This window comes from Pipistrellus hanaki, assembly GCF_964339955.1.
Source record: "Pipistrellus hanaki genome assembly, chromosome: 10".
Classification (NCBI taxonomy): Eukaryota; Metazoa; Chordata; class Mammalia; order Chiroptera; family Vespertilionidae; genus Pipistrellus; species Pipistrellus hanaki.
Window position 1 is genome coordinate 28,343,974 of NC_140512.1, and position 27,248 is coordinate 28,371,221.

General features: G+C 41.1%; 2 protein-coding genes across 7 annotated transcripts in view; one reads left to right on the forward strand and one right to left on the reverse strand.

Annotated features, from left to right (window-relative positions):
• PEX1 (peroxisomal biogenesis factor 1) overlaps positions 1-27,248 on the reverse strand; it is a 69,567-nt gene that overhangs the window by 34,190 nt on the left and 8,129 nt on the right. For 2 of the 4 annotated variants that reach the window (XM_084897356.1, XM_084897355.1), the window contains exons 1-6: positions 15,663-15,875; positions 8,543-8,686; positions 5,072-5,155; positions 4,765-4,879; positions 3,927-4,666; positions 2,462-2,581 (exon numbers count right to left, since the gene is read on the reverse strand). In XM_084897356.1, the coding sequence (XP_084753482.1) occupies positions 2,462-2,581; positions 3,927-4,666; positions 4,765-4,879; positions 5,072-5,155; positions 8,543-8,686; positions 15,663-15,785 (1,326 nt within the window). In that variant the 5' untranslated portion in view covers positions 15,786-15,875. Of the gene's footprint in view, positions 1-2,461; positions 2,582-3,926; positions 4,667-4,764; positions 4,880-5,071; positions 5,156-8,542; positions 8,687-15,662; positions 15,876-26,314; positions 26,420-27,248 lie in introns of those variants that run through there. The other 2 variants (XM_084897358.1, XM_084897357.1) reach the window with 2 other exon arrangements.
• RBM48 (RNA binding motif protein 48) lies at positions 15,965-23,540 on the forward strand. Of its 3 annotated transcripts, XM_084897429.1 has the most exons (5): positions 15,965-16,291; positions 16,807-16,997; positions 19,219-19,364; positions 20,779-21,332; positions 23,246-23,540. In XM_084897429.1, the coding sequence occupies exons 1-5, from the start codon at positions 16,073-16,075 to the stop codon at positions 23,330-23,332; spliced, it is 1,197 nt and encodes a 398-aa protein (XP_084753555.1). In that variant the 5' UTR covers positions 15,965-16,072; the 3' UTR covers positions 23,333-23,540. The 3 variants fall into 3 exon arrangements, with proteins under 3 accessions (XP_084753555.1, XP_084753557.1, XP_084753556.1); XM_084897430.1 differs by lacking the exon at positions 16,807-16,997 and having other exon boundaries at positions 16,124-16,291; XM_084897431.1 differs by lacking the exons at positions 16,807-16,997; positions 19,219-19,364 and having other exon boundaries at positions 16,123-16,291.

The window sequence follows — 27,248 nt, forward strand, 5'->3', positions numbered from 1 at the left end:
CAAGCTTCAAAATTTCTTATGTCAAATTTTCTGAAGATGTTAACAACATAGATATTTTTACGCTTAAAAATGTCAAATTTTGTGTTAAAAAAAAAGAGCATTTTCGGGCAAGTTTTAATTCATTACTTTATTTTAAAAATATATATATTTTTTATTGATTTTTTAAAAATATATTTTATTGATTTTGTACAGAGAGGAAGGGAGAGAGATAGAGAGCTAGAAACATCGATGAGAGAGAGTCATCGATCAGCTGCCTCTTGCACACCCCCTACTGGGGATATGCCCCCGCAACCAAGGTACATGCCCTTGACCGGAATCGAACCCGGGTCCCTTCAGTCCCCAAGCCGACGCTCTATCCATTGAGCCAAATCGGTCTCGGCTATTTTATTGATTTTTTACAGAGAGGAAGAGAGAGGGATAGAGAGTTAGAAACATAGATGAGAATCATCGATCGGCTGCCTCTTGCACGCCCCCTACTGGGGATGTGCCCGCAACCAAGGTACATGCCCTTGACTGGAATCGAACCCAGGGCCCTTCAGTCTGCAGACCGACGCTCTACCACTAAGGATATTAAGGTTAATATCCTTAATAAAGTAATGAACCGGTTTCAGCTCATTATTTTGAAGAAAAGTGCTGCTGAATACTTTGGAAAGTTTATGGTGAACATGCTCCATCTCAAGATACTTGTGAACGTTGGCTTAGATGCTTTAAAAGTGATGATTCTGTTGTGAAAGAAAAAGAACCTCCAGGCCAACCGAAGAAGTTTGAAGACCAATTACGTTATTGGATGAAGATGCGTGTCAAACTCAAAAACAACTTTCAGAAAGATTAAACATTGCTAAGCAAACAATTTCCAATAGTTTACAAGCAATAGGAAAGATTTTAAAGGAAGGAAAATGAGTGCCACATCAACTGAACGAAAGAAAGACAAATGGAAAACCAAAAAGTCATCAGTAAAATGTTGCTCAACGGCACAAGTTTTTTTTTTTAATTGATTTCAGAGAGGAAGGGAGGAAGAGAGATAGAAACATCAATGATGAGAGGGAATCATTGATTGGCTGCCTTCTTCATGTTGGACCAAGCCCATAACTCAGGCATGGGTCCTTGACTGGAATCGAACATGTGACCCTCCTGTCTGCAGGCTGACACTCTAGCCACTGAGCCAAATCAGCAAGGGCGAAAAAAAGGTCTTTTTTTTCGCATCAAATAGTGGCTGGTGATGAAAAGTGGATTTATTTTGAGAATCCCAAATGCACAAAATCATGGGTTGATCCAGGTCAACCATCAACATCAACTGCAAGGCCAAATCACTTCGGAAAGAAGACAATGCTCTGCGTTTGGTGGGATCAGGAAGGTGTGGTGTAATGAGCTTCTAAAACCAGGTAAAATCGTTAATACTGATCACTACCAACAGCAAATAATATATTTGAACCACACTTTGATCATAAAACGACCAGAATGGGCCAGAAGACATGGCAAAGTAAGTTTGCTTCATAACTCACAATCACACACTTTAAAACCAGTTAAAGACACGTTAAAGATCTTGCCTGGGAAGTATTAACCCACCCCCCCTTTTTTTTTTTTTAATATATTTTATTGATTTTGTACAGAGAGGAAGGGAGAGAGACAGAGAGTTAGAAACATCGATGAGAGAGAGTCATCGATCAGCTGCCTCTTGCACACCCCCTACTGGGGATATGCCCACAACCAAGGTACATGCCCTTTACCGGAATCGAACCCGGGACCCTTCAGTCCCCAAGCCGACGCTCTATCCATTGAGCCAAACCGGTCTCGGCAACCCACCCGTCTTATTCACCAGACCTTGCTCCTTCAGATTACCACTAGTTCCGATCGATAGCACACACACTTTCTGGCAGCACTTCAAAACGTATGAAGATATAGAAAATTGGGTCTTTGAATGGTCTGCCTCAAAACAAGGAAAGTTCTAATTGGAACGGTATACACAAATTACCTGACAGATGGGGGGAAATGTGTAGCTAGCGATGGACATTACTTGGAATAAAGCATTTTTGATGTTTCTCTTGAAATTATGTTTTCTTTGACTGCAAAATCTGCATTATTAACCGGTACACCTGGGAGATGACATTTAAAATAAGCAAATTCACAGAGTCTATAGATTAGAGGTACTAGGAACTGGGGATGTGAAGGTGGAGAATTATTGCTAAATGAACATAGAGCTTCTGTTGGGGTGATGGAAAGTTTTGGAAATAGTGATGATGGCTTCACAACGTTATGAATGGAATTAATGCCACTGAATTGTACACCTAAAAATGGTTAAAACAGCATTTTTATGTTACACCTATTTTACTATAATGGGGGTGTGTGTGTATTTGCCCGTCTAACAAAAAAGGAGTACTGCATTATTATTCTTTAGCTAAAGCAACTAGAAATTTTACAACCCATGTAAAACAATTGATATAACATATAAATTTTAACTTACTAAGTTTTCTCTAGGTTGTAATTTTAGAGATCTTGGGATTTTAGGGAACATTTCCACTGGAGTTATCCTGACTACTGCATGCATTTCTATATTTAGTCTCTTTCTCAGGTCATCTGGAATCTGAAATTTTGAAATAAACAAAAACATAATTATGTCCAATGCTTTATTAAAAAATATTCCATAGCATAGATATTCATATTAACTTTTTTGAATTCAGGTGACATTATGGTGTCATGATTCATTGTATAAACAGATAATTTAGGTATCGTTATCTCAAACATTTCAATTTTCTCCTACATTTCTTTCTTTCAACATACTCTTCAGAATGTGCTCAATGTCAACCTATCAAGTCAAGCCTGTTTGAGTACTTGATGGCTACTGATTAGCCATGGCTCCCAACCTGTTAAATAGGATGGGAAGTGCAGACTCCTCACTGATCTCTTATGTGGTCCCCCAGACTTTACCATCATCACTCCTTCACCCTGTCCTCACCACACAATTTCAAGGAAATTTGACACCTCATGGCAGAACCATTCATAAAGGTAGTAAGTCAAAACAAGTTATTCTTGGACAATGCAGTGGGGTCTCCTAAACTGAGTTTAGAGCTAACAGAAAATAATGAAGCAATAGTCCGGTGCTTAGAAAATTATGTTCATCAGAGATTAAAATTTTGTAAGTTGCCTGCATAAAGATCACAGGTTCCACTGTGAGAATAAAATAAATCTACAGAAGAAACCTCTACTCCTTCCTATTTTTCTTCACTATCTTAATAATTTCTTCCCTTTTCCACCATAAAGTTTCACTTTACAATAATGGTTGCAAATTAGGTTCAAATAAATGGGGCTGGTGACTCATTTCACATAAGTGTAGCATTCATATTTGAGGCCAAGAAGAGAGGGTAGAACACTAGCTATTCTTGTCTACTTTCTCTCCTGATCACACACATGTGAAAGAGTCCATACCAACAAGGTAAGCAGCTTCTGGGTACACGGCGATCCAGGTGCTGTCAGAGGCAGCCACAGGGCTCTCCTTACACTGGGCATTCACCCCCAATACATAACAAACCCTTTCTTTGCTTTCAAGAACTTGGAAACAAACATTCTGCAGGTATTACAGGTGTGAGGCTTTATAGGGCACCCCAAACTAAGCATGAACTCTAGAGACACCCTGCTTGGGTTTGACTCCTAGTTCTACTTACTAGCTATTTAATCCCTGGCAAGTAATTTTGACCTCTCTGGGCCTGTACTTAAGATTTTACTGTCAAAGTTTACTTCGGCAGAAAATACAGTCATTACCCAAACAAGGACTTCACCCTACAATCAAAAATGTGTCCCTGCAGGGATTTTAGATACTTCTTATTATACTGGTTTTCAATTTACATATAAAACATTATTCTAATTCATAATTTGGGGAAGTTCAAACAACATACAATCATTTCTTCCCTAATTATAAAATTTATACTAACCCAGACTTTCCCAAGATGAAGAGCTTCTACATTTTTGGTGTATTTTATGGCATTATTTAATTCCTCAAGTCCATTCCAGACTACCTTTAGCACACAGGTCTTACCCGCTTCTTCACTATGGTCTGGGCTAACTTGTCTTTGATTTAACGGTTCTGACACCTGCTTCTCTGTTTCAGGTGACAGGGCATTTTGCTTTGTTTTACTTTGCTGTTGCTTTGGAGAAAGCAGGTGAACTAGGTTTCCATAGGTTACAGTAAAGCTGGGCTCTGTATCAAAATATTCTTGGTCCCATGGAAATACATGAATGGCAGAGTGTTTGTGAAACATAGACGTTGCTGATGCGTTGCATATACTGGGAGGCTGAGATTTGCACACTCTGAAAATATTTCCTAGAGGAACATGTGACTGCATATTTTTGAATGCATTGATTTCAGTTACACCCCAGTAGGTCTCTTGTTTCTTTTCAGACCCAAAAGAAAAGATGCTTCCTATCATAGACCATAAGCTTGGGACCGATGATGAGTCCACTGTATACTCTGGATCTGCAGTATTTGACTGAAGTTGCTTGGTTTGGAGTTCTTTTGTCAATTCTTTATGATCTCTTCCATAATTGTGAAATGGTTCACGGGCATTATCTGCTTTTGAAAATGTACTCTCTTTGGGTTGGCGGGTCTTTGGTTGAATGAGGAGTCTGGTGTCAGTCTCCAACCTTCCGTAAGTGGCAGCTGGTATGAGTGCAACTGTATAGGAAATAAAGCTCATTAGTGCACATTCCCCTCTGCTTTGGACTCAATGCTGCATTGTACAGTATGATGGCAAATATTACAATGGCACCTACCAATTTGGATAAATATGTAAGTTTGTTGATCAACCCAAACAGGAAAAATGGCTTTTGGAAAAACTATTCGAATTTGATTTAGAAGATGCTGTTCCAGGGAAGCAGCATGCAGTTCCTAGAACCAACAACAAAAAGATCAACTCACTTCACATTTTGTTTACTTCATATCTAGTAGGAAAATATCAAGTCATTCTTATAACTCAAACCAACTCAGAATATAGGATGGAGTTCAAAGAAATCTAAAGACACCGATATTTTGAAGTAGTTTAATATTCAACTAGAATAGTTCTCATTTTATTTTCTTTACCAGTATCTCCCAATCGTCTGCTGAGAGAGGTTCCACCTCAACTTGTTGACAAGACACCACATGGGAACATGGCTTGAGAAATACCTGGAAAAGATTAAAAATATAAAACTACTTTTAAGAGACATTTTTGTATTCCTGAAAAATAAGTTTTCCCTTTAGGTGTATGATTAAGAGAGAGAGAGAGAGAGAGAGAGAGAGAGAGGAAGAGTGAGTGAGTGTGTGTGTGTGTGTGTGTGTGTGTGTAGTCCTTCACTTGACCAATTCAGCATTTTAGGAAAAATCCTATTTAATAAAAGAGTAATATGCAAATTGACTGTCACAAGATGGCCATCCCCACGTGGTCAAAGATGGCTACCCCCACGTGGACACAAGATGGCCACCACGCCAAAACTTGTTTGGCTCAATGGATAGAGAGTCAGCCTGCGGACTGAAAGGTCCCAGGTTCGATTCTGGTCAAGGGCATGTACCTTGGTTGCGGGCACATCCCCAGTTGGGGGTGTGCAAGAGGCAGCTGATCGATGATTCTCTCTCATCGATGTTTCTAATTTTCTATCGCTCTCTCTTCCTCTCTGTAAAAAAATCAATAAAATATAAAAAAAAGAAAAAGAAAAAAGATGACTACCACAAGATGGTCTGTATGGGAGGGCAGTTATGGGTGACCAGGCCAACAGAGGAGGGCAGTTGAGGGTGACCAGGCTGGCAGACCAGGGAGGACCAGGCCTGCAGGGGAGAGCAGTTGGGGGGGACCAGGCCTACAGGGAAGGGCAGTTGGGGGGGACCAGGCCTGAAGGGGAGAACAGTTGGGGAGGACCAGACCTGTAGGGGAGGGCAGTTGGGGGGGACCAGTCCTGCAGGGAAAGGTAGTTGGGGGGAGGGGGGGACCAGGCCTGCAGTGGAGGACAGTTGGGGGGGGACCCAGGCCTGCAGGAGAGGGCAGTTGGTGGGGGGACCAGGCCAGCATGGGAGGGCAACTGGGCGAGGGGTATCAGGCCTGCAGGGGAGAGCAGTTGTGGGGGGGGGGACCAGGCCTGCAGGGGAGGGCAGTTCGGTGTGGGGGGGAACAGGCCAACAAGGGAGGGCAGTTGGGGGGGCAGGCCTACAGGGGAGGGAAGTTGGGGGCAATCAGGCTGTCTGAGGAGTAGTTAGGCATCAATCAGGCTGGTAGGGGGGTGGTTAGCGGGTGATCAGGTTGGCAGGCAAAAGCGGTTAGGGGCAGTCAGGCAGAGGCAGGTGAGCAGTTGGGAGCCAGCAGTCCTGGATTGTGAGAGGGATGTCCGACTGCCAGTTAGGCCTGATCCCATCAGGTGATCCAGTCAAGGGGTCCCAGACTGGAGGGGGTGCAGGCTTGGCTGAGGTACCACCCACACCACCCTGTGCATGAATTTCGTGCACCAGGCCTCTAGTTATTTCATAATGAATTATAGCAAAAAGAAATACATCCTAGCTCAACACATTTTTAAAAAACAAATAAAAAGCACTTTAAAAAAATTAATTTAAGTCAAAAAATGCAAGAAGAAACAATGTCATCAAGTCATGACCTGATCCAGTATATAAATACCATTTGCATCTATTCGTTTGTAACTGCAAGACATGCTGCCTCTATTGTAGAGAAAAAATAGAGAACACAGCCAATTATTTAGATTTAGAGGTATTATCATTCACAGCCAAAAGTAAAGTAAAACAAATAACCCCTCATCCCAAACTATAGATATAGTTGAAATGATAGTGTGTCATAAGAAGCTGGAATCTCCTTCCTTCTTCCTTCCCTTCCCTTCCCTTCCCTTCCCTTCCCTTCCCTTCCCTTCCCTTTTCCTCCCTTTTCCTCCCTTCCTTCCTTCCTTCCTTCCTTCCTTCCCTCTTCTGTAAGCATTTAGAGATTGGAGGATTAAAATCCCAAACCACCAAGTATTAAATGCTCCAGGTAAACATCTCCTCCTTATCTGCCTCTGCCGATTGGAGCAAAATGTCCCCACGTGCCTCACATGATTCCTCAGTTAATGTCCCTTCAGCAACCTCCATATGCCCTATTTGAAAGGGGTGATTCTGAGGAATCACAAAGCAGCTCCTGCCCACTAGAATGCAGAATCCTAAGCAAGTCAGTCCATTTCCTATTTCTCTTCCTTTGGGAAACAGCACCTAATGGCATTGCTACAATAAAGAGAATCTAAAAAAAAAAAAAAAAAAAAAAAAAGAAATCAGGTAAAAGTTCACTTTGAAGCAAACAGGAGCTAAAAACAAGCAGGACTGCTCAGAGTGCTGATGAGACATCAGGTCAGGAAGAGAAGTGGGTATTCCCTACAGGAGAGTGGCACAGACTCAAGGAGAGCAGAACTGAACTTGCTGTGAAATCCTGGTCTTGCAAAGTCAGACACTGAAATTAGTGATTTCTAACATCACTCTGATGGTAGTTTCAAGATTCTAGCAAAAACGTAGGGTAAGCAAAGGACTAGCGCTAGGCCTATAGATTTCTCACCTGTGGTCTATTCTCATGATGAAAAACATGCATGTGTTCAAAATAAGTTAAAAAATATGACATTTTGTGTAATATTTCATTCCATGTATACAGAAATGTTCGATGCATACTGTTTGTAACACGTGGAAAGGTAATTCTGACATGAGATCCCAACAAACAGTACCCATTCGTTCTGAGGCTGGGATTAGAGAAAGGGGAAAGGTTTTTTTTTACTTTAAGTGTCAAGTACTTGTAATAAATAATGTATTATTTCTGCAGTTTAAAATTAAAAAAATATATATATTTTATAGATTTCTCACAGAAAGGGAGAGGGATAGAGATTTAGAAACATATCAGCTGCCTCCTGCACACCTACCACTAGGGTTGTGTCCGCAACCAAGGCACATGCCCTTGACTGGAATTGAACCTGGAACCCTTCAGTCCACAGGCTGATGCTCCATCCACTGAGCCAAACCGGCCAGGGTTTAAAATATTTTAAAATAAATTAATTAATGAATATAATAAAATTATAAAATACAACATGAGTTCTTAAGTTTTGGAGTTTATAATCTAAGTACATTTAATTCATAGGCAAGACAAAAATGAAAAATAACCTTTTGTAAGACAGATCTTTTAAAATTCAAGTATTACCTGGAAGGTTAGAAAATTCATCAGAAGCAAATAAAATTAAGTTCAATAATAGAAAGTAAAATGAAAGAATTTATAAAGCAAAAATAACTGCACAAAAACAAAATTAGAGAAACTGGAAAGTGAGTAAAATAGAAGACAAAATCAACTAGAGGGCACAGTAGACTACAAGATAGTGACTTAAATGAATGCACTGTAGAGAATGACTTAGCAATGGGATATGCCGTCAAGTTGAATATCCTGGACTAATTACAGTAGCACACAGTTAGGTGTCATCTCTCCTTAAAAAAAATCTGAACTTTACATTTTATCTCCATCGCTATATTATGTGATATTAGAAGAAAGTCATTGTCATCACATTTTATGCTTACCTGTTCCCCATTTGAGAGTCCAAGTTTCTGACCAACTTGTCTGTTAATTTCAGCCACATTTTCACCTTGATCACTAAAATGCCTGCCTTCCACCCAGCTCAAGAATGCAGGCTGGTGACCCCACGCTACTTCGACAGCTTGATTCTATTTATTCAAGAAATTAAAAATGGGGGAGAAGGGTTTTGAAAGTTTTAACATGCTTTACTGGATTCACATAAATGGTAAAACTACAAACAAAAAAAGTTCTACAGATAGTTAATTGCTCTGTTACCCACCTCTATCATAGTATCCAAAATACTATAATCATTTTCAACTTTCAACACTGGTGATGCTATGGATGAAAGCATACACTTACATTTCTATGATGGCATTATAAATTTAAAATGGCAATAGGTAGCCAATGAACTTATATAGCCTTGAGATATATATTCTGAATTAATGATTCAAAGAAGGAAAAACCTACAGAACATATCTCTGCTGAATTTTCTGTAATAATAAACACTTAGGATTGGCATAAGTGTCTATCAATATGGAAATCACTAAATAAGCTACACATTACTATTTTAGTAAAATATGAGTCAGTAACATATGATTATTAAAAATATAACTATTTATTTATTAGAAGAAGAAACGCACATGGTAAAAGTACAAAAGCATGACACAAGAGAACAGATCCCTGTTCCCAGAGGTAATTACTGTTAATACAATAGCTTATGTACACTCTTCTAGAAATTATATATTATGCAGCTTCTTAAATAAAATTTTAAAGTTCTAGAACTATGGAAACATTTATAAGTTAAAAAATAGCAAAATAACATTTATTCTCATTAAGAGTATTTACATAAAATATGTAAAGATTAAAACAATGTTTTCTATGATTAAAGAATTACAAACCCATCATAGAAACCTTAAAAAAATATATAAACATGGAAGGAGAAACAGTAATTATTGATAGTTCCTTCACAAAAAGACAACCACGCAAACAATTCTACCTATTTCTGGCTAATCCTCCTTTCTGAGCGCATGTATTGGGGTCACATGGGTTAACATTATATAAATGTCAGGCATACGACTTTATAACACGGCATCTGTAATACTCCATTGTGTGCTCACCACCCAGTCTGGTCTCCTTTCGTCATCACACAGTTGACTCCCTATAGGCTCTTCATCCTTTCTGACCTTCCTTCCCCTCAGTAACAAGTTAATTTTTTACACAGTTGTATATTATTGCATGATTTAGTATCCTTCCCCCTTTAACATTTTGTCACAGCATTTTTACACATAGATCATTTAATAAAACAAAAGAATTTCATGCATAGCTACTGACACTTAACATATCAGGAAATTTTAGTATTATTAAATTCATTTACTTATATCAAAATAAATCCACTAAATTTAAGTTATTAAATAATAAATCCATTGATATATATTTTTTACTATTTCAAAACTGGTAAGAGGCTGCTTATTGTGTTTCTTTAAACCACATGTGTCAAACACAAGGCCCGCGGGCCAAATCCAGCCCGCCAGGCCTTGCAATGTGGCCCACACCGCGCTGTCATCACTGCACTCCGCTGTCAGTTTATGACATTGTCAGTTTATGACTGTTCAGTAAACCATTCGGCCCGCGATTTAGGCTGGATTTTAGATTTTGGCCCCTTCTCTGATTGAGTTCAACACCCCTACTTTAAACAGAACAAATTTCAAAGAACTAAGTGAGTGAGTTAAAGCAGCTGTTCTCAAATGGGGGTGATTTTAAGCTACTTCTGAGGCAATCTAATGTACCTTGAATCGACCATGTTATTCAAACTTTGTATTAAAAAATCATTGTGGATCATTCAGTTATGTAATTTTCCTCACAATTCTTCACAGGACAGTCCCAGTGTTCTGGCTGACAAAAATCTTTCTACTGAGTAAGGTTTGATCAAGTGGAAAGAGCCCTAGATTTGGAGTCAAAAACTATGTCAGCTGTAAGGGTAGGAGCTGAGGTTACAAGAGTGAAGCTGACCAATCCCAGATGCTTTCTATGGGATTTCATCAGTCAGTGAGATAATAGTGCAGATCAGTTCCTGTATTTCATATGAAGTAACTTTTAAAGCCAGAGATGCTGCCCTGGCTGGTTTAACTCAGTGGTTAGAGCACCAGCCCACGGACTAAAGGGTCCTGGGTTTGATTCCCAGTCAAGGGCATGTATCTCAGTTTCGGATTCTACCTCTGCATGGGGTGCAGGAAGCAACCAATTGTATGTGTGTCTCTCCCACTTCCACCCCGAAAATCAATAGAAAAAAATATCCTCAGGTGAGGACTTAAATAACCAAAGGCGCTAAATGAGGAAATACAAAATATGCCCTAAGCCCTAGTCAATTTGGCTCGGTGGATAGAGTCTCAGCCTGCAAACTCAAAGGTCCTAGGTTCAATTCCCCAAGGGCATATGCCCAGGGTTTCGGGCTCGATCCCCAGTAGGGGCCATGCAAGAGGCAGCCAATCAATTATTCTCTCATCACCGATATTTCTCTCTCTCTCTTCCTCTCCCTTCCTCTCTGAAATCAATAAAAATATATATTTAAACATTTTTAAAAATAAAATATGCCCTGAAATATCAAAAAGGAGAATTCCATCAACTCACTGGAAAAGGGGGAACTCAACGTTATTAAACAGGAAAAATACTTCAATTATTCATTTGGTCAAAATGTAGTAACCAGCTCCATAAAGTCATCTTTTATGTTCGGTTGGATTTGGTAAACTTTGCAGACTAATAATGTTCTGAGTTCATTTTTATGTCAAAAGTTTTTCACTTGGACTACAGAGCCCCTGGGCAAGAGAGAGAGAGAGAGAGAGAGAGAGAGAGAGAGAGAGAGAGAGAGAGAGAGAGAGAGAGAGAGAGAGAGAGAGGGAGGATAGGCTGGAGAGAAAGGAGCCCCCTTTCCAGTTTAATCTGATCAACATACCATCGACTGTCTGCTTTTGGCCAAACCTCCAGGTGAAACCATTGGTTGCAATGCCTTAGGACTGGCCAAGTTATTTCTGGTTAATACAAAGGAAATGACAAATCTGTACCTGGCCACTTCTGGAAGGTGATTTAGGTCATCTGTTTGTATTCTGTGTGGATATGAATCCTCTCCCCTATTTCATCAATCACAGCAAGTATTGAGCCCAGAACACAGACAAACCAGTTAAAGCAGTTGTTCTCAGCTGGGGGTGATTTTGTCCCCGAGGAGACATGGAGACATTTGTTTGTCAGCTCTGGGAGGAGGGGTACCCCCGCACCCAATGGAGAAAGGCCAGCGATGCTGCTGAGTATCTTCCAATGCCAGGGACAGCACCCCACAACAAGAAATTATCCAGCGTCAAATGGCAATAGTGCCACGGTTAAGAAATCCTGAGTTAAAACAATTACTGCACAACTAGTCCTGAAAATAGGACTTCTATAAACAAAAGAGAATACTGAAACGTAGAGAAGAGTGTAACAAGTAAATGTGTCACATAAGCACAGCTATGAAATTCTGAAAAGGACACAAATGTAGGCGACAGAGAATTTGAATGAGGGAAAATATACCGAAGTGGGGAGGAGCTGGTTACAGAAGAAACCTGAGAAGGCTTGTTGGATGGTGCAGAGTGAATTATAGACAAGGCACATTCCCTGCATGGAAATGATACTGGCCTAGGAATGCCACTTTCCTTCTGTAAAAGTACGGAAAGGCCTACAGGCACACCTTGTTTCATTGCACTTCGCTTTATTGAGCTTTACAGGTGCCCATCCCTTTTTTTTTTTTTTTTTTTTTTAGATGTTACATTTAAAAATATATATATTTTATTGCTTTTTCACAGAGAGGAAGGGAGAGGGACAGAGCTAGAAACTTTGATGAGAAACATCCACCAGCCAACTCCTGCACACCCCCCACCGGGGACATGCCGGCAAACCAAGGTACACGCCCTTGATCGGAATCAAACCCAGGACCCCTCAGTCCACAGGCCGATGCTCTGTCCACTGAGCCAAACCGGTTTCGGCATAGATGTTGCATTTTTTAACATTGAAGGCAAGACCCTCCAACCAGCAAAAAACATTGACTCATTTTATTGCCATACCTGCTTTATTGTGGTTGCCTGAAACTGAACCGCAATATTTCTGAGGTATGGCTATGGAGTAACTAAGGTCCCTTTCACCGTTAACAGTTTATGATTCTATAACAGTGGGTTTCAACTCATTTCTGAAGAAAAAATTTAAAACTATAGAAGCCTATCGCCCCAAGTTCTGATTCCATAGGCCTGAGGAAGAACCAGAACATCTGTATTTTTAAAAGCTTCAAGGTAAATCTACATGGACCCCAGAGAACACAGTTGTGACCTCTTCCCGTTACAGCATTATCTGTGTTATGTACTCAATGCTTCAGCCCAAATAAAACAACTCAAACTATTAACTCCCAACTCGGGACTTTCTGCTTTAATAATTACCTACGCCCTCTCACCCAGTGCAATACCTCACTATTTAGACAGGGGTACTGACCTCTTTTCCTTAGGTTGTCAAATAAAAAAAATGTCAACAGCCAACACAATGAGAGCCATCCAGTATGAATGAATCAAAATTATACCTATTTTTTTTGTCAGATGGGCAAAACATATACTTTTTGTTTATGTGTGCCAAGAGATGAAAAAGTTGAAAATCACTGCTCTAAACCCAATAATTCTGGGAAACTTTCTTAAATAAACAAATAAAAAAACAATGTTTTATAGACAAAGATGTCCTATTTTAAACTTTTAATTAATTATAGCATCACCTTTAATCTCTAAAAGTTAAATATAAGTGTTCAATCACAGTGAATTATTAAATTATGACAAATTTATGATAGAATACAAATTAACAGTGAAAAATGATGATTACCTTTTAACAAGTAAAACACTCAATAACACTGTAGGAAAACTATTTATAGTGCAGGACTTCATTTGTGTTAAAAATAATTAAAGATTAGAAAAAAACCTAGATGATGTGATTCAAACTGTTAAAATTAGCTACCTCTAGGTTTGGGGATTATGGGCAACTTTTATTTTCTTGTTTATAATTTTCTCTGCTTTCCAAATTTTCTATAAATTATGTTACTTTAAAATTTAAAGTTGGCCTGTTCTGCTGATATGGGCCAGACGGAAACAATTCGTTCTAAGGTTAAAGAGATTTAATTTGCAAAAAGGTATTCATGGCTTCTTATGAATACTTACTGAGGGCTCAAAATTTAACCCTTTGCACTCCGAACCATTCTGGACATTGGCTACCAGCTACTCGACGCTACTTTGCGAAACGTGCGTTGAATTAACTCAATTCCCCGTAATCACTAATAAACTGCAATGTCCCCTGAGAGGGGACATCCGAGCGATATGCTAGAATTCCGATGTCCCCTGAGAGGGGACAGCGGAGTGCAAAGGGTTAAAACGAAGATCAAAACCACTAAATTCTTAAATAATGATGAATATGACTTAGCATTCACACTGGGATCAAATTATTAGTTACTATTAAGAGAGCATTCCTATAATCTCCTTAGGTGGGGAGTCTATTGTTTTAAACTCAGGTGGGGACTGAGAGCAGGCTGAAAATCGTCCCAGATGACCGAGCACAGGGCAGTCTACCAGGATGTGGTGATAGTGACCAGGCTCCAGGAATGAAGCCTGTCAGGGCCAAAAGGTTGCCTACCTTAGGGTAAAAGAAATAACGGAACATCCGCTGGATTTGGTATGCTTTGAAAGATGGTGGGGAAGGGGGAGGGAGGATAATATAGAACTGAGATTTTTCAATCTTTTTCATCTCTTCGTACACATAAACTAATTACCAAAATTCTGCAGCACACCAAAAAATATAATTTTTGTTGATGTGACCAAAAAAAAAGAAGATATAATTTTGATTCATTCACACCGGATGGCTATTGTGGTCTTGGCTGTTATATATATATTTTTTCCATCTTTTAATTTGACAACCTTAAGGAAAAAGAGGTCAGTGCCCCTTGCCTTCATGGTCAGGTATTGCATGTTTTAAAAATTCCTGCGGTGCATGGGTTGAAAATTGCTGTTCTAGAAAAATAGGTACCGAGAAGCAGCTCAGGTGGAAATTATTTTTCAAATTATTGCAAAATCTTACATAATTCCCGCGTGAATTAGCTAGTGCTGGCTGCCACACATGAGGGTTTCCAAGGACGTCAAGTACAGGTGCATCTCCTTCTGCTGGGCTCCGCTTAATTGCGCTCCACAGACATTGACAGTTTTTACAAATTAAAAGCAAGACCCTCCTTCACCAGCAAAAGATGACCCCTGGCTTCACGGCCACACTCGGTTCACTGCGGTGGCCTGGAACGAGTTATGCACGCCTCTATTCCAGCCCTCTGCCCCATAAAAACACACTCCAACTCGCAGGCCAGGTGCCTGCTTTTAGGTATGGAAGTGGGGGCGCTGTATCTCTGCCAACGGTGAGAGCCACGAATCCCAATCTCAACCTCTAGAAGGGCAACTGACAGCCCGGGTCACACGATGCTAACTGCACACGTCCGGGGTGCAAATCCCCCCACACACCCCCGGGGGCCCCGAGCCGGACCCGCGCCGGTGAGCCCAGCCCGCCGGGGGAGCGGCGCTCGGCCCGGTCACCCCGGACCCCGGACCCCGCAAACCAAGTCTCCCTCCGCCGGAGGCCGGCCACAGCCGCGCAGGCACCTGGCAATCTCTGGCGGGAAAAGGTTTTTAACAAACACACACAAGCAACAAAAGAAACGACTTCCCAAGAGCTTTCCAACTGGAGTAAATATCTGGACGCAAACACAGAGCGTAAAGTAGTTAGAAGCCCGGTTGCGCCGGTCCGAAGGCGCTGGAATCAGGCCGGTGGACTTACCCCCGGGCCGCCTGCCCCCGACGCCGTGGGGCTGCGAGACGGTCCCCCCCTCCCCCCCCGACACCTCCCCGGCCCGGCCCGGCCCGGCCTCCACGGGCCCTCGGTCCGGCCTCCTCGCCGTCAGCGGCGCCGGGAAAGCAGCCCCGTGCCCGCCGCCGCTGGGAGAGGCCCGAGGCCACCGCGTCCCTGGAGCGCTCGGCCCGCCCGACCCCCGACTCCCGCCCAGGTGTCCGGCCTCCAGGGGCGAGGCCGGCGCGTTACCTGCAGCAGGTGCAGCTGGGACACGAGGCGCCGCGGCAGATGGAGGAAGCAGTCGCGGGCGTTGGTGAAGGCCACAGTCACGGCCGCCCCGCCCGCCCCCGCCAGGCGCTCGCTGCCCCACATCGTCCGCCAGCCCCGACACCCCGGCCGCCCGCCCCCGCCGACTCTCGCCGAGCCCGCAGGCCCGGGCGTAGGAGCTGGAGAACATCGATCGGCCCCGCCCCTTCCCAAGCGGCCCCGCCCCTCACCCCCTGCTCGAGGCCCGCCCCTTTCCCGTGGCGCTTCTCACCGCGCATAGGGGCGGGGCCAGCAAGCCTTCTGCCTCCTTCCCGGCCCCTCCGCCGCGCCGCTGGGGGGCAGCTCGCCGTTCACAAACCCTCTTTTGGAGGAAACGACGGCCGACGCTGTCGATGCTCCAGCCAATCCCCGCACGCCGGGACCCGTCCCTCTCTCCCATTGGATCGAGGGGAGTGCAGCCGGCGGATGTTGTCGTTTCTGAGAGAGCCGAAGCCCGCAAGATGGCGTCGGGCGGCGGCGAGCTCGGCGGCTTGTTCGACCACCACGTCCAAAGGGCTGTTTGCGACTCGCGGGCCAAGTACCGGGAGGGGCGACGGCCTCGGTCCGTGAGGGTAAGGTGATTTTTAAATTTCCTTTGTCACCCTCAATAGTGGTATGTGAGTTCTAGCCCCGCACGCCCAGCCCATGTAAGTAAAGGCCCGGGCGGCTGCGGGCGGACCCCTCTCTCGTCGCAGATGGTTGTGAGGAGTCCTCACCAGCTACCGAGGTCCTCACGGCCCCTCTGGGCAACGGCGAGGCCGCCAGCGCTGCGAAAACAGGGCTTGGCTTTAACCATTGTATCTTTTCTGGGTACGGCTCTCCTGGGCACAGAGTAGGCACTCAGGGAATATCTGACTCTTTCCAGTAACTGTACCCAGCCCATTTCTGGAAAGTATCCATTGAAGGTAGTCTATTTTGTGCTTTAGTTAGGTGAATTCACGTGGAGGGAGCTATTTATCAGAGAGAAGGGCACATTTTTTAAAATTTTGCTTTCTGAAAACTGATTGAAAAATATTTCTTGTTTTTAAAGCAGATTTGTCTTGGGCTTATTTGCGAAATACATTTGACTTGTTTGCATTTCCTTTAGGTATATACAATTAATTTGGAATCTCGGTACTTAATAATACAAGGAGTTCCTGCAGTGGGAGCCATGAAGGAATTAGTTGAACGATTTGCTCTGTATGGTGCAATTGAACAGTATAATGCTCTAGATGAATACCCAGCAGAAGAATTTACAGAAGTTTATCTTATTAAATACATGAACTTACAAAGTGCAAGGTAATGTGCAAGTTAAGCACTGTCCTACTGCCCCCATTCCCATGGCCATTGAGGTCCCAGGTTTCCCACATTCATACCTCAATTACTCAGTAACATGGCCCTTTATTGTTCTCCAGTCTTTTTAAATGTTTGCCTTCCTGAAACACTTTCTATCGCATCATTCTCGTGTGTGACACTTTGTCATGTGGGGCAGTAGATTAAAGTAAGCCCTGACCAGTTTGGCTAGTTGGATAGACCGTCAGCCTGCGGACTCAAGGGTCCCAGGTTCGATTCAGGTCAAGGGCATGTACCTTGGTTGTGGGCACATCCCCAGTGTGAGGTGTGCAAGGGACAGCTCATCGATGATTCTCTCATCGATGTTTTTAACTCTCTCTCTCTCTCTCTCTCCCTTCCTCTCTGTAAAAAAGAAAAATCAATAATTTTTTTAAATTGGGTTTAGAGTAAGTTTTCCAATTCCCTTGCTTATTAACGTCATGATCTTGGACAAGTTATTAAACCCTAGTAAGCCTATTTTGCTTATTCTATAAAATCCATATGATCAAAGGACCTGCTTATTGAGGTTGTGTGAGGCTGAAATGAGGTAAACCATGTAAAGGGCTTAGCAGAATGCAGTAAACATTAGTTATTGAGGTTCTTACTGTTGTACACCTATATGAATTAGTGCCATCTCTTCCAGCTTTCTATATAACATAAACTCTGTCCCAAAAGTGCTGAAATGTAAAATGCCATACCGGTTTTTATGTAAACCCTCCCTCCTACTAATTTATTCCAAGACGTATCCTTCCCTGGTTATTACAATTCATGTTTTCTTTTCTGTGCAACAAATAGCACTTACTTTATGGGGTCAGGTGTTATTTTCAGGTTGCTCTTTTTTTTTTTTTTTTTTAAAGACAGAGAATCTTTTTTTTTTTTTAAATATATTTTATTGATTTTTTAGAGAGGAAAGGAGAGGGATAGAGAGTTAGAAACATCGATGAGAGAGAACCATCGATCAGCTGCCTCCTGCACACCCCCTACTGGGGATGTGCCCGCAACCCATGTACATGCCCTTGACCAGAATCGAACCCAGGACCTTTCAGTCTGCAGGCCGACGCTCTATCCACTGAGCCAAACCGGTTTCGGCTCAGGTTGCTCTTAAATGCAGTCTCTCTTTCCTAACCAACTTGCCAGCTTCTCATCCTTAGGGAAGCTATTTTCTAGAGGCTTTGCATTTCCTACAGCACCTACCTAGTACAATTGGCCTTGGAGTTCGACATCTAGATTTGAATCCCAGCTTCACTCTCCAAGGTAAACATGGCCAAGTTCAAAATCTCCTCAGGCCATACATTCATCATAGGGTTCTTGTGAAGTGTTAATTCAAGTGAAGCACTCAGGGCACTGCCTGGCATGTGGTAAAAAACTCAATAAGTGCCGAGACCGGTTTGGCTCAGTGGATAGAGAGTCAGCTTGTGGACTGAAGGGTACTGAGTTCGATTCCGGTCAAGGGCATGTATAATACCTGGATTGTGGGCACATCCCCAGTGGGGGGTGTGCAGGAGGCAGCTGGTCAATGACTCTCTCTCATCGACGTTTCTAACTCTCTATCCCTCTCCTTTCCTCTCTGTAAAAAATCAATAAAATATATTTAAAAAACAAAACAAAAATCAACTCAATAAGTACTTCAGTATTTATTATAATGCCAGACCAGTTATAGATGTTTAGTAGTAGTATTTATTGAATGATACCATCCTCTCATTGATTAGTTGTTATATATTCAGTATTTCGATTATTGGAGGTTTTACAGTTATAATATTTTTATTAATTTTTTATATAGGAACACATTGTGCTGAGAAGGCTAAACTGGGTATGAGCTAACACTCAAAGGCCACTTAACTCAACACAGAGAAAATCTCTATTTTATGGCTATGGATTGTGTACCTTAGTCTAACCAGCTGGATTCTAAGTTGGTTAAAGGAAGTCTAGATATTTGTGGATGACTTAGCTCAAACCCCATTGACACTGTTGGGAGAAGGGAGGAAAGGCTCTTAGGAGTATGCACTACTCGATCAAGAAGGTCAATTCCATCCATAAGCAAATTACTTAATTCCCAAACCATATGATGTACACACACACAGGAAAAGCTGATCTTTGCTCTTTAGATCTATGCATTGTATACTGGTCAAGTTTTTCATCCTAAGTAAATCTAGATTAATAAACCATGCTATCATGTCCTTCTGTTTAGGATAGCCAAGAGGAAAATGGATGAACAGAGTTTCTTCGGTGGATTGCTTCATGTGTGCTATGCTCCAGAATTTGAGACAGTTGAAGAAACTAGAAAAAAATTACAAGAGAGGAAGGCTTATATAGCAAGAGTTACTAAAAATAAAGGTATGGGAAGCCTGTTACTAAACATCTATGTGTCAGGCATTCTGCTAAGTATAGCTTCATGAAGCGCTCAGTCTAGTGGGAAAAGGGGCAAACAAATGATCTCAATATTCAACAACTGTACCACGATTCTTTGTAGCACTCAACGTAATCTGGGCTGGGAAGAGAGGTGTTGGTTTGTGGGAGACTTCCTACAGGATGTGAGAGGGGGCTGAGTTTTGACAGATTCAGTGGACATGGTTCAGAAGGGGAGAGGAAGAATGGAAAGGTGGGCCAGATAGCATGTTTAAAGGCCCAGAGGAATAAAGGAGCATCGTGCATCTTAAGGAGCTGTGAGTAGAACAGGATAACCACACATGGGCTTCGGTTAGAGGTAACATTAGGAAAGTGGCCAGAAAGTGAATCATAAAGGGCCTTGTGTCCCACGCTAAGGAATTAAAACTTTTACCTGAAGTGAGAAATAATTAGGATTTATAAACCAGTCCCCTTTGGCTAATCTAAAACTGCTAAAAGTGGGAAAGTTTTACTTTTGACCAATAGCTGGCCAGGGGCCTCATATGCCCAACTGAGTTTCCCTTGACACAAATTCCAGATGCCTGGGATGGAGTCCTGGGATCGGTTATGTGGGTTGTAGAACTAGAGCAGTCAGAATTAGATTAAGATAGCATGTGTGGTCTGAAAACTGAATGCTACCAGAAGCTAAATTACCAAATGTCCACCCTTTGAGTCAAAGTCAAAGTCAGTGTCCATAAAGCTATTGAATATGAGGAGTTGTGGCTGATTGGGGAATGGGCATGTGGCAATGTTGAAGAGAGAAATAAGTGGAGAGATTCTTTAAAAACTTACCTAAAAAATTGGCAAGAGAGCTGTTGAGAGTCCCTGGTAATTTGTAGAGACTGAACTTTAACCTATGGAATATGTAAATAACTAGCTCCATACAAACTTGTACGTGCATGTGTGGAATTAAATATGGGCCCAGCATATTGCTTCCTATAAAAACTAAGCAGCATATACATTCATACTGTATGTAATAACGGAGAAATTCTCCAAGATCTACAGTTAACTGGAAAACACAAAGGTGCAAAGAAATGGATGTTTCAGGAGAGAAAGAGGGGTAGGTAGAAGGAAGACATACTGGACAGATGAGTAGGAAAGTAAAAATAATGATTATTTATGGGGGTGGAAACCAGGCATAAGGGGAGCAAAGAAAGTGTAGTGTAACACTACTATACCTTTATCCTTTTTAGCTTTTAAACCACATGAATGTATTGCCTGCCCAAGAAATAAAATTGTAAGGGTAACAATGGTTAACATTTTAAAGCAATGTTTGTTTTTAGAATTACACTTTTCTGAATGATGAAAACAAATGAACTATTTCTATTTCCTTTCCTCCCACCTTTTAAATTGTAATATAAAGATTATTTTATGACAAAGAAGAATAAAGATACAAAAGATTTTAGACAGAACTTCCACTCAAAGAAATCTGGATTTTGTGAAGCTATGCTGAACACTTCTTCTGGGAACTCGGATCCTTGTCTTCCTTATTCTTGTGAATTGCCTTTAAGTTATTTCTCCTCAACATGTATGTGTTCATCAGGAGAGTATGAGAACGGAGCATCAAGCTCCTCTCAGTTTGGGAGAAACTGTGATGAAACAGTGGGGCATTGTCACCACAATGACTCTTTGCAGAAAATGCAGATGAAAACTTTAAAAACTTCAGTGGCCTGCCCTGGTGCACAGAAGGCTCTTACTCCTTCAGAGGCAGTGGATAGATTTATGCCTAGGACAACACAACTGCAGGAGCGGAAGAGAAGAAGAGAAGATGATCGTAAACTTGGATCTTTTCTTGAAACAAGCACTAGCAGTAATGAGGTGCTAATTGGGCCTCAGTTACCAGACATACCCAAAGTGGATATGCATGATGACTCCTTGAATACAACAGCGAATTTAATTCGGAATAAACTTAAAGAGGTAAGATCATTTAAAAAAGACTTCTAAGAGATGATTTGATTATAGGATTAACCCTAAATAGAGAATTATTTATGAGAACTTTAGTATTGTCATTCACTATTTTTCATTTTTAGTTTTTGACATGTTTACTGAATTTTACTAACAAATACCATTTGCTTTGATACCATTAATCCTTGTCTTAAACAAGAAATATAATACTAGCCCTGCTGGTGTGGCTCAGTTAGTTGGGTGTCATCCTGTGTACTGAAAGGTTGTTGGTTCAATTCTTGGTCAGGGTACATGCCTGGGTTGGGGGCTTGATCTCCATCACAGGGCATGCAGGAGGTAGCTGACCGAAACTCAAGTGTTTTTCTCTCTCCCCATCCCTCCTCTAAAAATCCTCTGGAGGTATCTCCCTCTCCTGTCTCTAAAAATCAATAAAAAACATCTTTAACAAAAGAGACAGAATATTATGTTTTATAATGTGACTAAGGAGGGGCAAGGTAGCTTATCTTATGTATATGTTTTACCTGAAAATTATCTGATTAAGGGTAAGTGGTTGTTTTATAGTAATAAAAATCTATAGACACAGTTTTTATGCTTAAGCCTCTTTTAAGTTTTTTAGTTTGTGCTGGCAACCCTTCCTTTCTTCACATACAGCCGAACTAAGGCATGGATACAGACACAGAGCTGTCTAAGCCAGAGCTGACTGTATTTTCAAGAAAAAATATATTAGTTCCAAATCCTAGGAATAGAATGAGGAGGAGAAATCCTATATAATAAAAGGTTAATATGCAAATTGTCCCCTGGACCAGAAGTTATATTGGAAATTTGACCAGTTCAACCAGGGAGCGGAGCCAACCAGCCAACCACTCACAGCCCTCCCTCTCAGTGTCGTCCCCCCCCCCCTCCCCCCCCCCCGCCAGCCCTGCCTATGCATGAATCCGTGCACCGGGCCTCTAGTACCAAGTGTAATTTATGGTTTCAAATAATTTCACAGTTTAAGTGAAGACTGTCTTATTCTGCTTTAACTTATTGTCTACTCTTTTTCCATGATGCATTTGATTTCCTTTTCCCTAAGAAATTGAGGGTTATAATATTTTCTGATATGTCTTTAAATTTTTCACTACCATTATCCCCCACATCACTGAATATACCAAACCTCCACATCACTGAATATACCAAACATTATCAGTGTTTAAGTTGTATGCAAGCAGGATATCTATCTGTACCCATAAAACAACAAGGGACTTCAGATCTACAAAGGAATGTTAAGTAGGGCATGTTTACTTCCCCTCAAAATTATTTTCTTATTAAATGGCTTTAAAAATGAAGGTGGGGCCCTAACTGGTTTGGCTCAGTGGATAAAGCATCGGCCTGCAGACTTAAAGGTCACAGGTTTAATTCTGGTCAAGGGCATGTACCTTGGTTGCGGGCACATCCCCAGTAGAGGGTGTGCAGGAGGCAGCTGATTGATGTTTCTCTTTCATTCATGTTTCTAATTCTCTATCCCTCTCCCTCTCTAAAAAAAAAAAAAAATCAAAAAAAAAATCAAAATATATTTAAAAAATAAAAATAAAGGTGGGGTGAGGGGGTAAGATCAACCAAAAGACTTGTATGAATGCATATGAGCATAACCAATGGACACAGACAGTAGGGGATGGGAGTGGCTGTGGAGAGGTCAATGGGGGAAAAAGAAGACTCATGTAATACAATAAAGAATTTAAATTAAATTTTTTTTTTACTCCCATCAGTGTTTGGATGGAAAACTTTGCTCTGTGCCTAGATTGTAGGATGTACCTTGAACTTGGGTTAGCTCTGCTTCAAACATTATAGCAAGGATTGAACTACTGGATATATGATATTTTCTGATAGTTTGCTTATTCTTTTACTATAAAATTAAGTTTTTCTGGTTCTCTTTTTTTTTAAACTAGGTGATTTCAACTGTGCCAAAGCAACCAGAGGACAAGCTAAAAGATGTGCATACAAGTCATCCATTAAAACAAAGAAGAAGAATATAAGATTACTAGTAGCAAATCAATATTTTCTATGAATATTTATTTTTAGCCTGTCATTTTCATTCTTGAAGAGATTTTTTGCTGCTATTTTTTTAATGCACTCCTCTTTGTAATTTCGTTCAAGCTTCTTGTTTAATTTAGTCTCATCTTTTAAAATTAGTTTATTGTGGACAAAATAAACTGTTTCCTTTAATAAAAACTTTTCTAGAAACACCATCTACTGACTTTAATTACATCTTATTGGCTAGAACTGGACCCATGACTGTTTCTGAGGAGTCTGGAATAGTGAATGTTTTAGGTTTCCAACTTCTATGTTTGAGGAAGCAAGAGAAAAGAGGGTTGAGAATGCCTGACTTGATGCTACAAGATCCAAGGTTGTTGACTAACTTAAATAAATTAGCTTATCATTACCTATTATAAGTGCTATTTTGATCCATACTTACTATTACAGAAATGATTCTTATAATATTACCTCTCACAGTGCAATAACTATATGTGAATTAATTGAAAGAAATAAAGATAGGCATCCAAAATCTGTTTTTTATTTTAATGCAAGTATTGAGTGATTCACTTTAAAAAACTAGATAGAATTCAGGATGTGTTTGAATGCCAGGGTTTCAAAATCAAGACAAGTCTGTAAAGTAAGAAAGTTAATAAACGATTAGAACTAAGCTGAAATTAGAAGCTTACATGCTTTAGTTAACTTGTAAGAAGAATTTATTTGATCTATGGCAGAAACAAATTAGAATTCGTAATTACTAAACTTCTACCACTACAGTTAGCACACTCACTCCCCCCCCCCACCCCCGTTAGTAGACCACATAATGAAATCCAATTGTGTCCAGCCTGTTTACATATTTTTACTGATAAAAATAACTGGAGAAGGCCCATACCAAATGGTATCTGTTTTTCGTTTCTCCCTATCCTTAAGGGCCTCTGGCCTAATGGATTGAATTTGAACATATCAGTTAAGAAAGTTCATCTTCAGTTATAATTTACTGATCCAAACTTGTTAGGAGGACACTAAGTGGTAGATGGTTTTTTTTGTTTTTGTTTTTGTTTTTTTTAATTTCAGAGAGGAAGGGAGAAACATCAATGATGAGAATCATTGATTGGCTGCCTCCTACACACCCCCTACTGGGGATTGAGCCCAAAAAAGCAGCATGTGCCCTTGATCAGAATCAAACCTGGGACCCTTGAGTCTAAAAGCTGATGTTTTTATCTACTGAGCCAAACCGGCTAGGGCTAGCTGGTCTTAATAAAAGCAGCAGGCAAGGGGGTTGGCCCTAGTTTCTCATAGGGCAATTAGATATATTTTTGCTGAATTTAGCTAAAATATTTATTAGAGACCTGGCCATAGAATTAGGAAGAACACATTGCTGTCTAGGTCAGCCTTCTCAGACATAAAAGTGTTATGAACCTCCACTTCAGGGTCTTATTGTAATTCTGATGCTGGTAGCCAGGAGCTGGCGGGGCAGGAGTGGGGAGTTAATGGGCACAAAGTTTCAGTTTTGCAAGATGACGAGTTCTGGAGATTGCTGTCCAACAGTGTGAATGTACTTTACTGAACTTGAATGCTTAAAATTGATTTGGATGGTAAAGTTTATGTTAGGTGTCTTTTACCACACACACACAAAGTCTGACAGTCCTAAAGGGAGGAGCTGCTAAGTGAGCTGCTTCGTTCTTGAATGGATCCCTGATCTGTGAGTGGAGGCCAGCACTCCTCCCCATCCCTGCCAACATACACAATACACTATTTGATCATGATGAGAGAAAGAAACCTTTCTCATGTCAGCACCAAAAAAGATTCTGATTCAGTTGGTTTGGGGTGGGGTCTGAGATTCTGCATTTCTCATAAGTTCCTAGGTGATACCATTGTGCTGGTGCACAGACTACACTGAGTAGCAAGACTCTAGATAACTGGGCGACAGAAGGAGTCTGGGAAAAACTCAAGAACTGTCAGACATAAGTATTTACTCCAACCCAGTCCATTATTCTGCACTGTTTCACCCACCAGTCTCTTAAAATGAGAAGTCTGTCTTTCATATATTGGGTTTTACCACATATTTCCAGACAAAATGTGGGAATAGCCCTGGCCAGGTGGCTCAGTTGGAGTATTGTCCTGTAGACCTAAAGGTTGTAGGTTCAATTCCTGGACAGGGCACATACCTAGGTTTTGGGTTCAATCCCTAGATATCAATCTCTCTTTCTCTTCGCTCTCTTCCTCGGTCCCTCTGTCCCTCCCTCTACAATCAATAAACATATCCGTAGGTGAGGATTAAAAAATAAATAAATAAATAAAATAATAAACTATATTGGAACAAATTAAGAGAGATGAGCTAAAATAGATAAGGATAGCTTATGCAAGTTCATTCACAAAATCATCTAAATTACCACAGAATAAGAAGTTTCTTCAAAAAAGAAAAGTGTCTTTTTAGGTTTGCAAAGCAGAGTTGATCAGAGGCAGAATTAAAGAAAATGTTAATGAGTTAAATAAATTATTAGGCTGGCTCTTCTAGCTCATAAAACTTGTCAAATCCAAACATGAAAATAAACCTTATGACCACAAAATACTATATATGTGTCCAATTTTTTTAAAAAAATTAATTTATTCTCATTGACAACATTTGGGTTGAAAGACATCAAGTTTTTTCTAGCAGTTCTTGCTGAATCCACTCTTTATTCACTGCTCTATCCCTTAAGTAAGCCCAATATACCCTGGTTTTTTTTTGAGAAATATTAACATACAGGAAATGAGGACTTGTGTACAGTTGAAGTTACAAGCTCAAAAGAAAAGCCTGTTGAATGGAATTACTTAACAGTCACTACTGTCTTGGCTCCCAAAGCACTAGGACGGGCTGAGCTCTTCATGCTTGCCTAAACTTAGCAGTGAGCTGAAGCCCTACAGAGGTGAGTGTCTAACAAGTATTATTTTCAGATCCTTTAAAATGTTCCCTCATCCTTTTGGGGCTGATGGCACTGTACCTTTTCTTCTGGTAAACATTGTCCAAACACCTCCAACAAAAGTCTATCTTCTTTCACTGCTTTTTCAAAGTCGGCGAAAGATATCTTGCCATCGTTGTCATAATCCTAAAGAGGAAGCCTATATTGAACAACTATTTTTGTGATAAAGTAAGTACCACAGGGCAAAAATTCTCAAGCTTAATTTTTAGTACTAAAACTTGTTCCTGAAAGGATCTCTTACTTGGGGACTCACCATGCAAAAAGGGTTAAGAGTGGAGTTGCTCAGATAAGGACCAGGGCACTGGGAGTTAGAGCACTCACAGCCCAATATGGACTAGAGTCATGCAGACTCTAGTCTTTAGGGATGGTTGGGATCTGATAGGTAGGGAAGTGTGTGGAGGAAGTGCACAATGGCCAACCTGAATTATGACAATAAGCAGGAGCGTAAGTCAGGAGAAAAGAGACCTGCCTCAAGTGGAGCATTTGTGACAGGGGCTATGGGTGATTATGTAAATCATGGGGATAGAATGTGTGGGGGTTACATAGGCCTTTAGCTGCTTCAGTGAATTTGGATTTGATTGGATGGGTCTTTGTTTGTTACTGTTTTTTCTCACTTCAGGGTATAACTAAAGCAGGGCTGCTGAAAGTCTAATCTAGAGAAAGGTTTGAGTAATTGTCAGAAAAAAAGTTCACTCCATAACATTTCCTTTCAAAAAGAAGATGAGGGGTTTGGTATGAGGGAACATACTATCTCTCAACAAGTCTAGCCTGTGCCCTGGCAGGGTCTAGTGAGTACTTCCAGTGGAAGAGGATACTCTGGGTCTGTGTCAGCTGAGTCTGAGACTCGGCAGTCCACATCATGTTTCTTTCTTGAACTCCAGAGTCATGGGTTAGCCAGGCCCACAAATCATAGGGTCACAAATCTTCACTGGTATCCAGGTTAGGGTTACAGTAA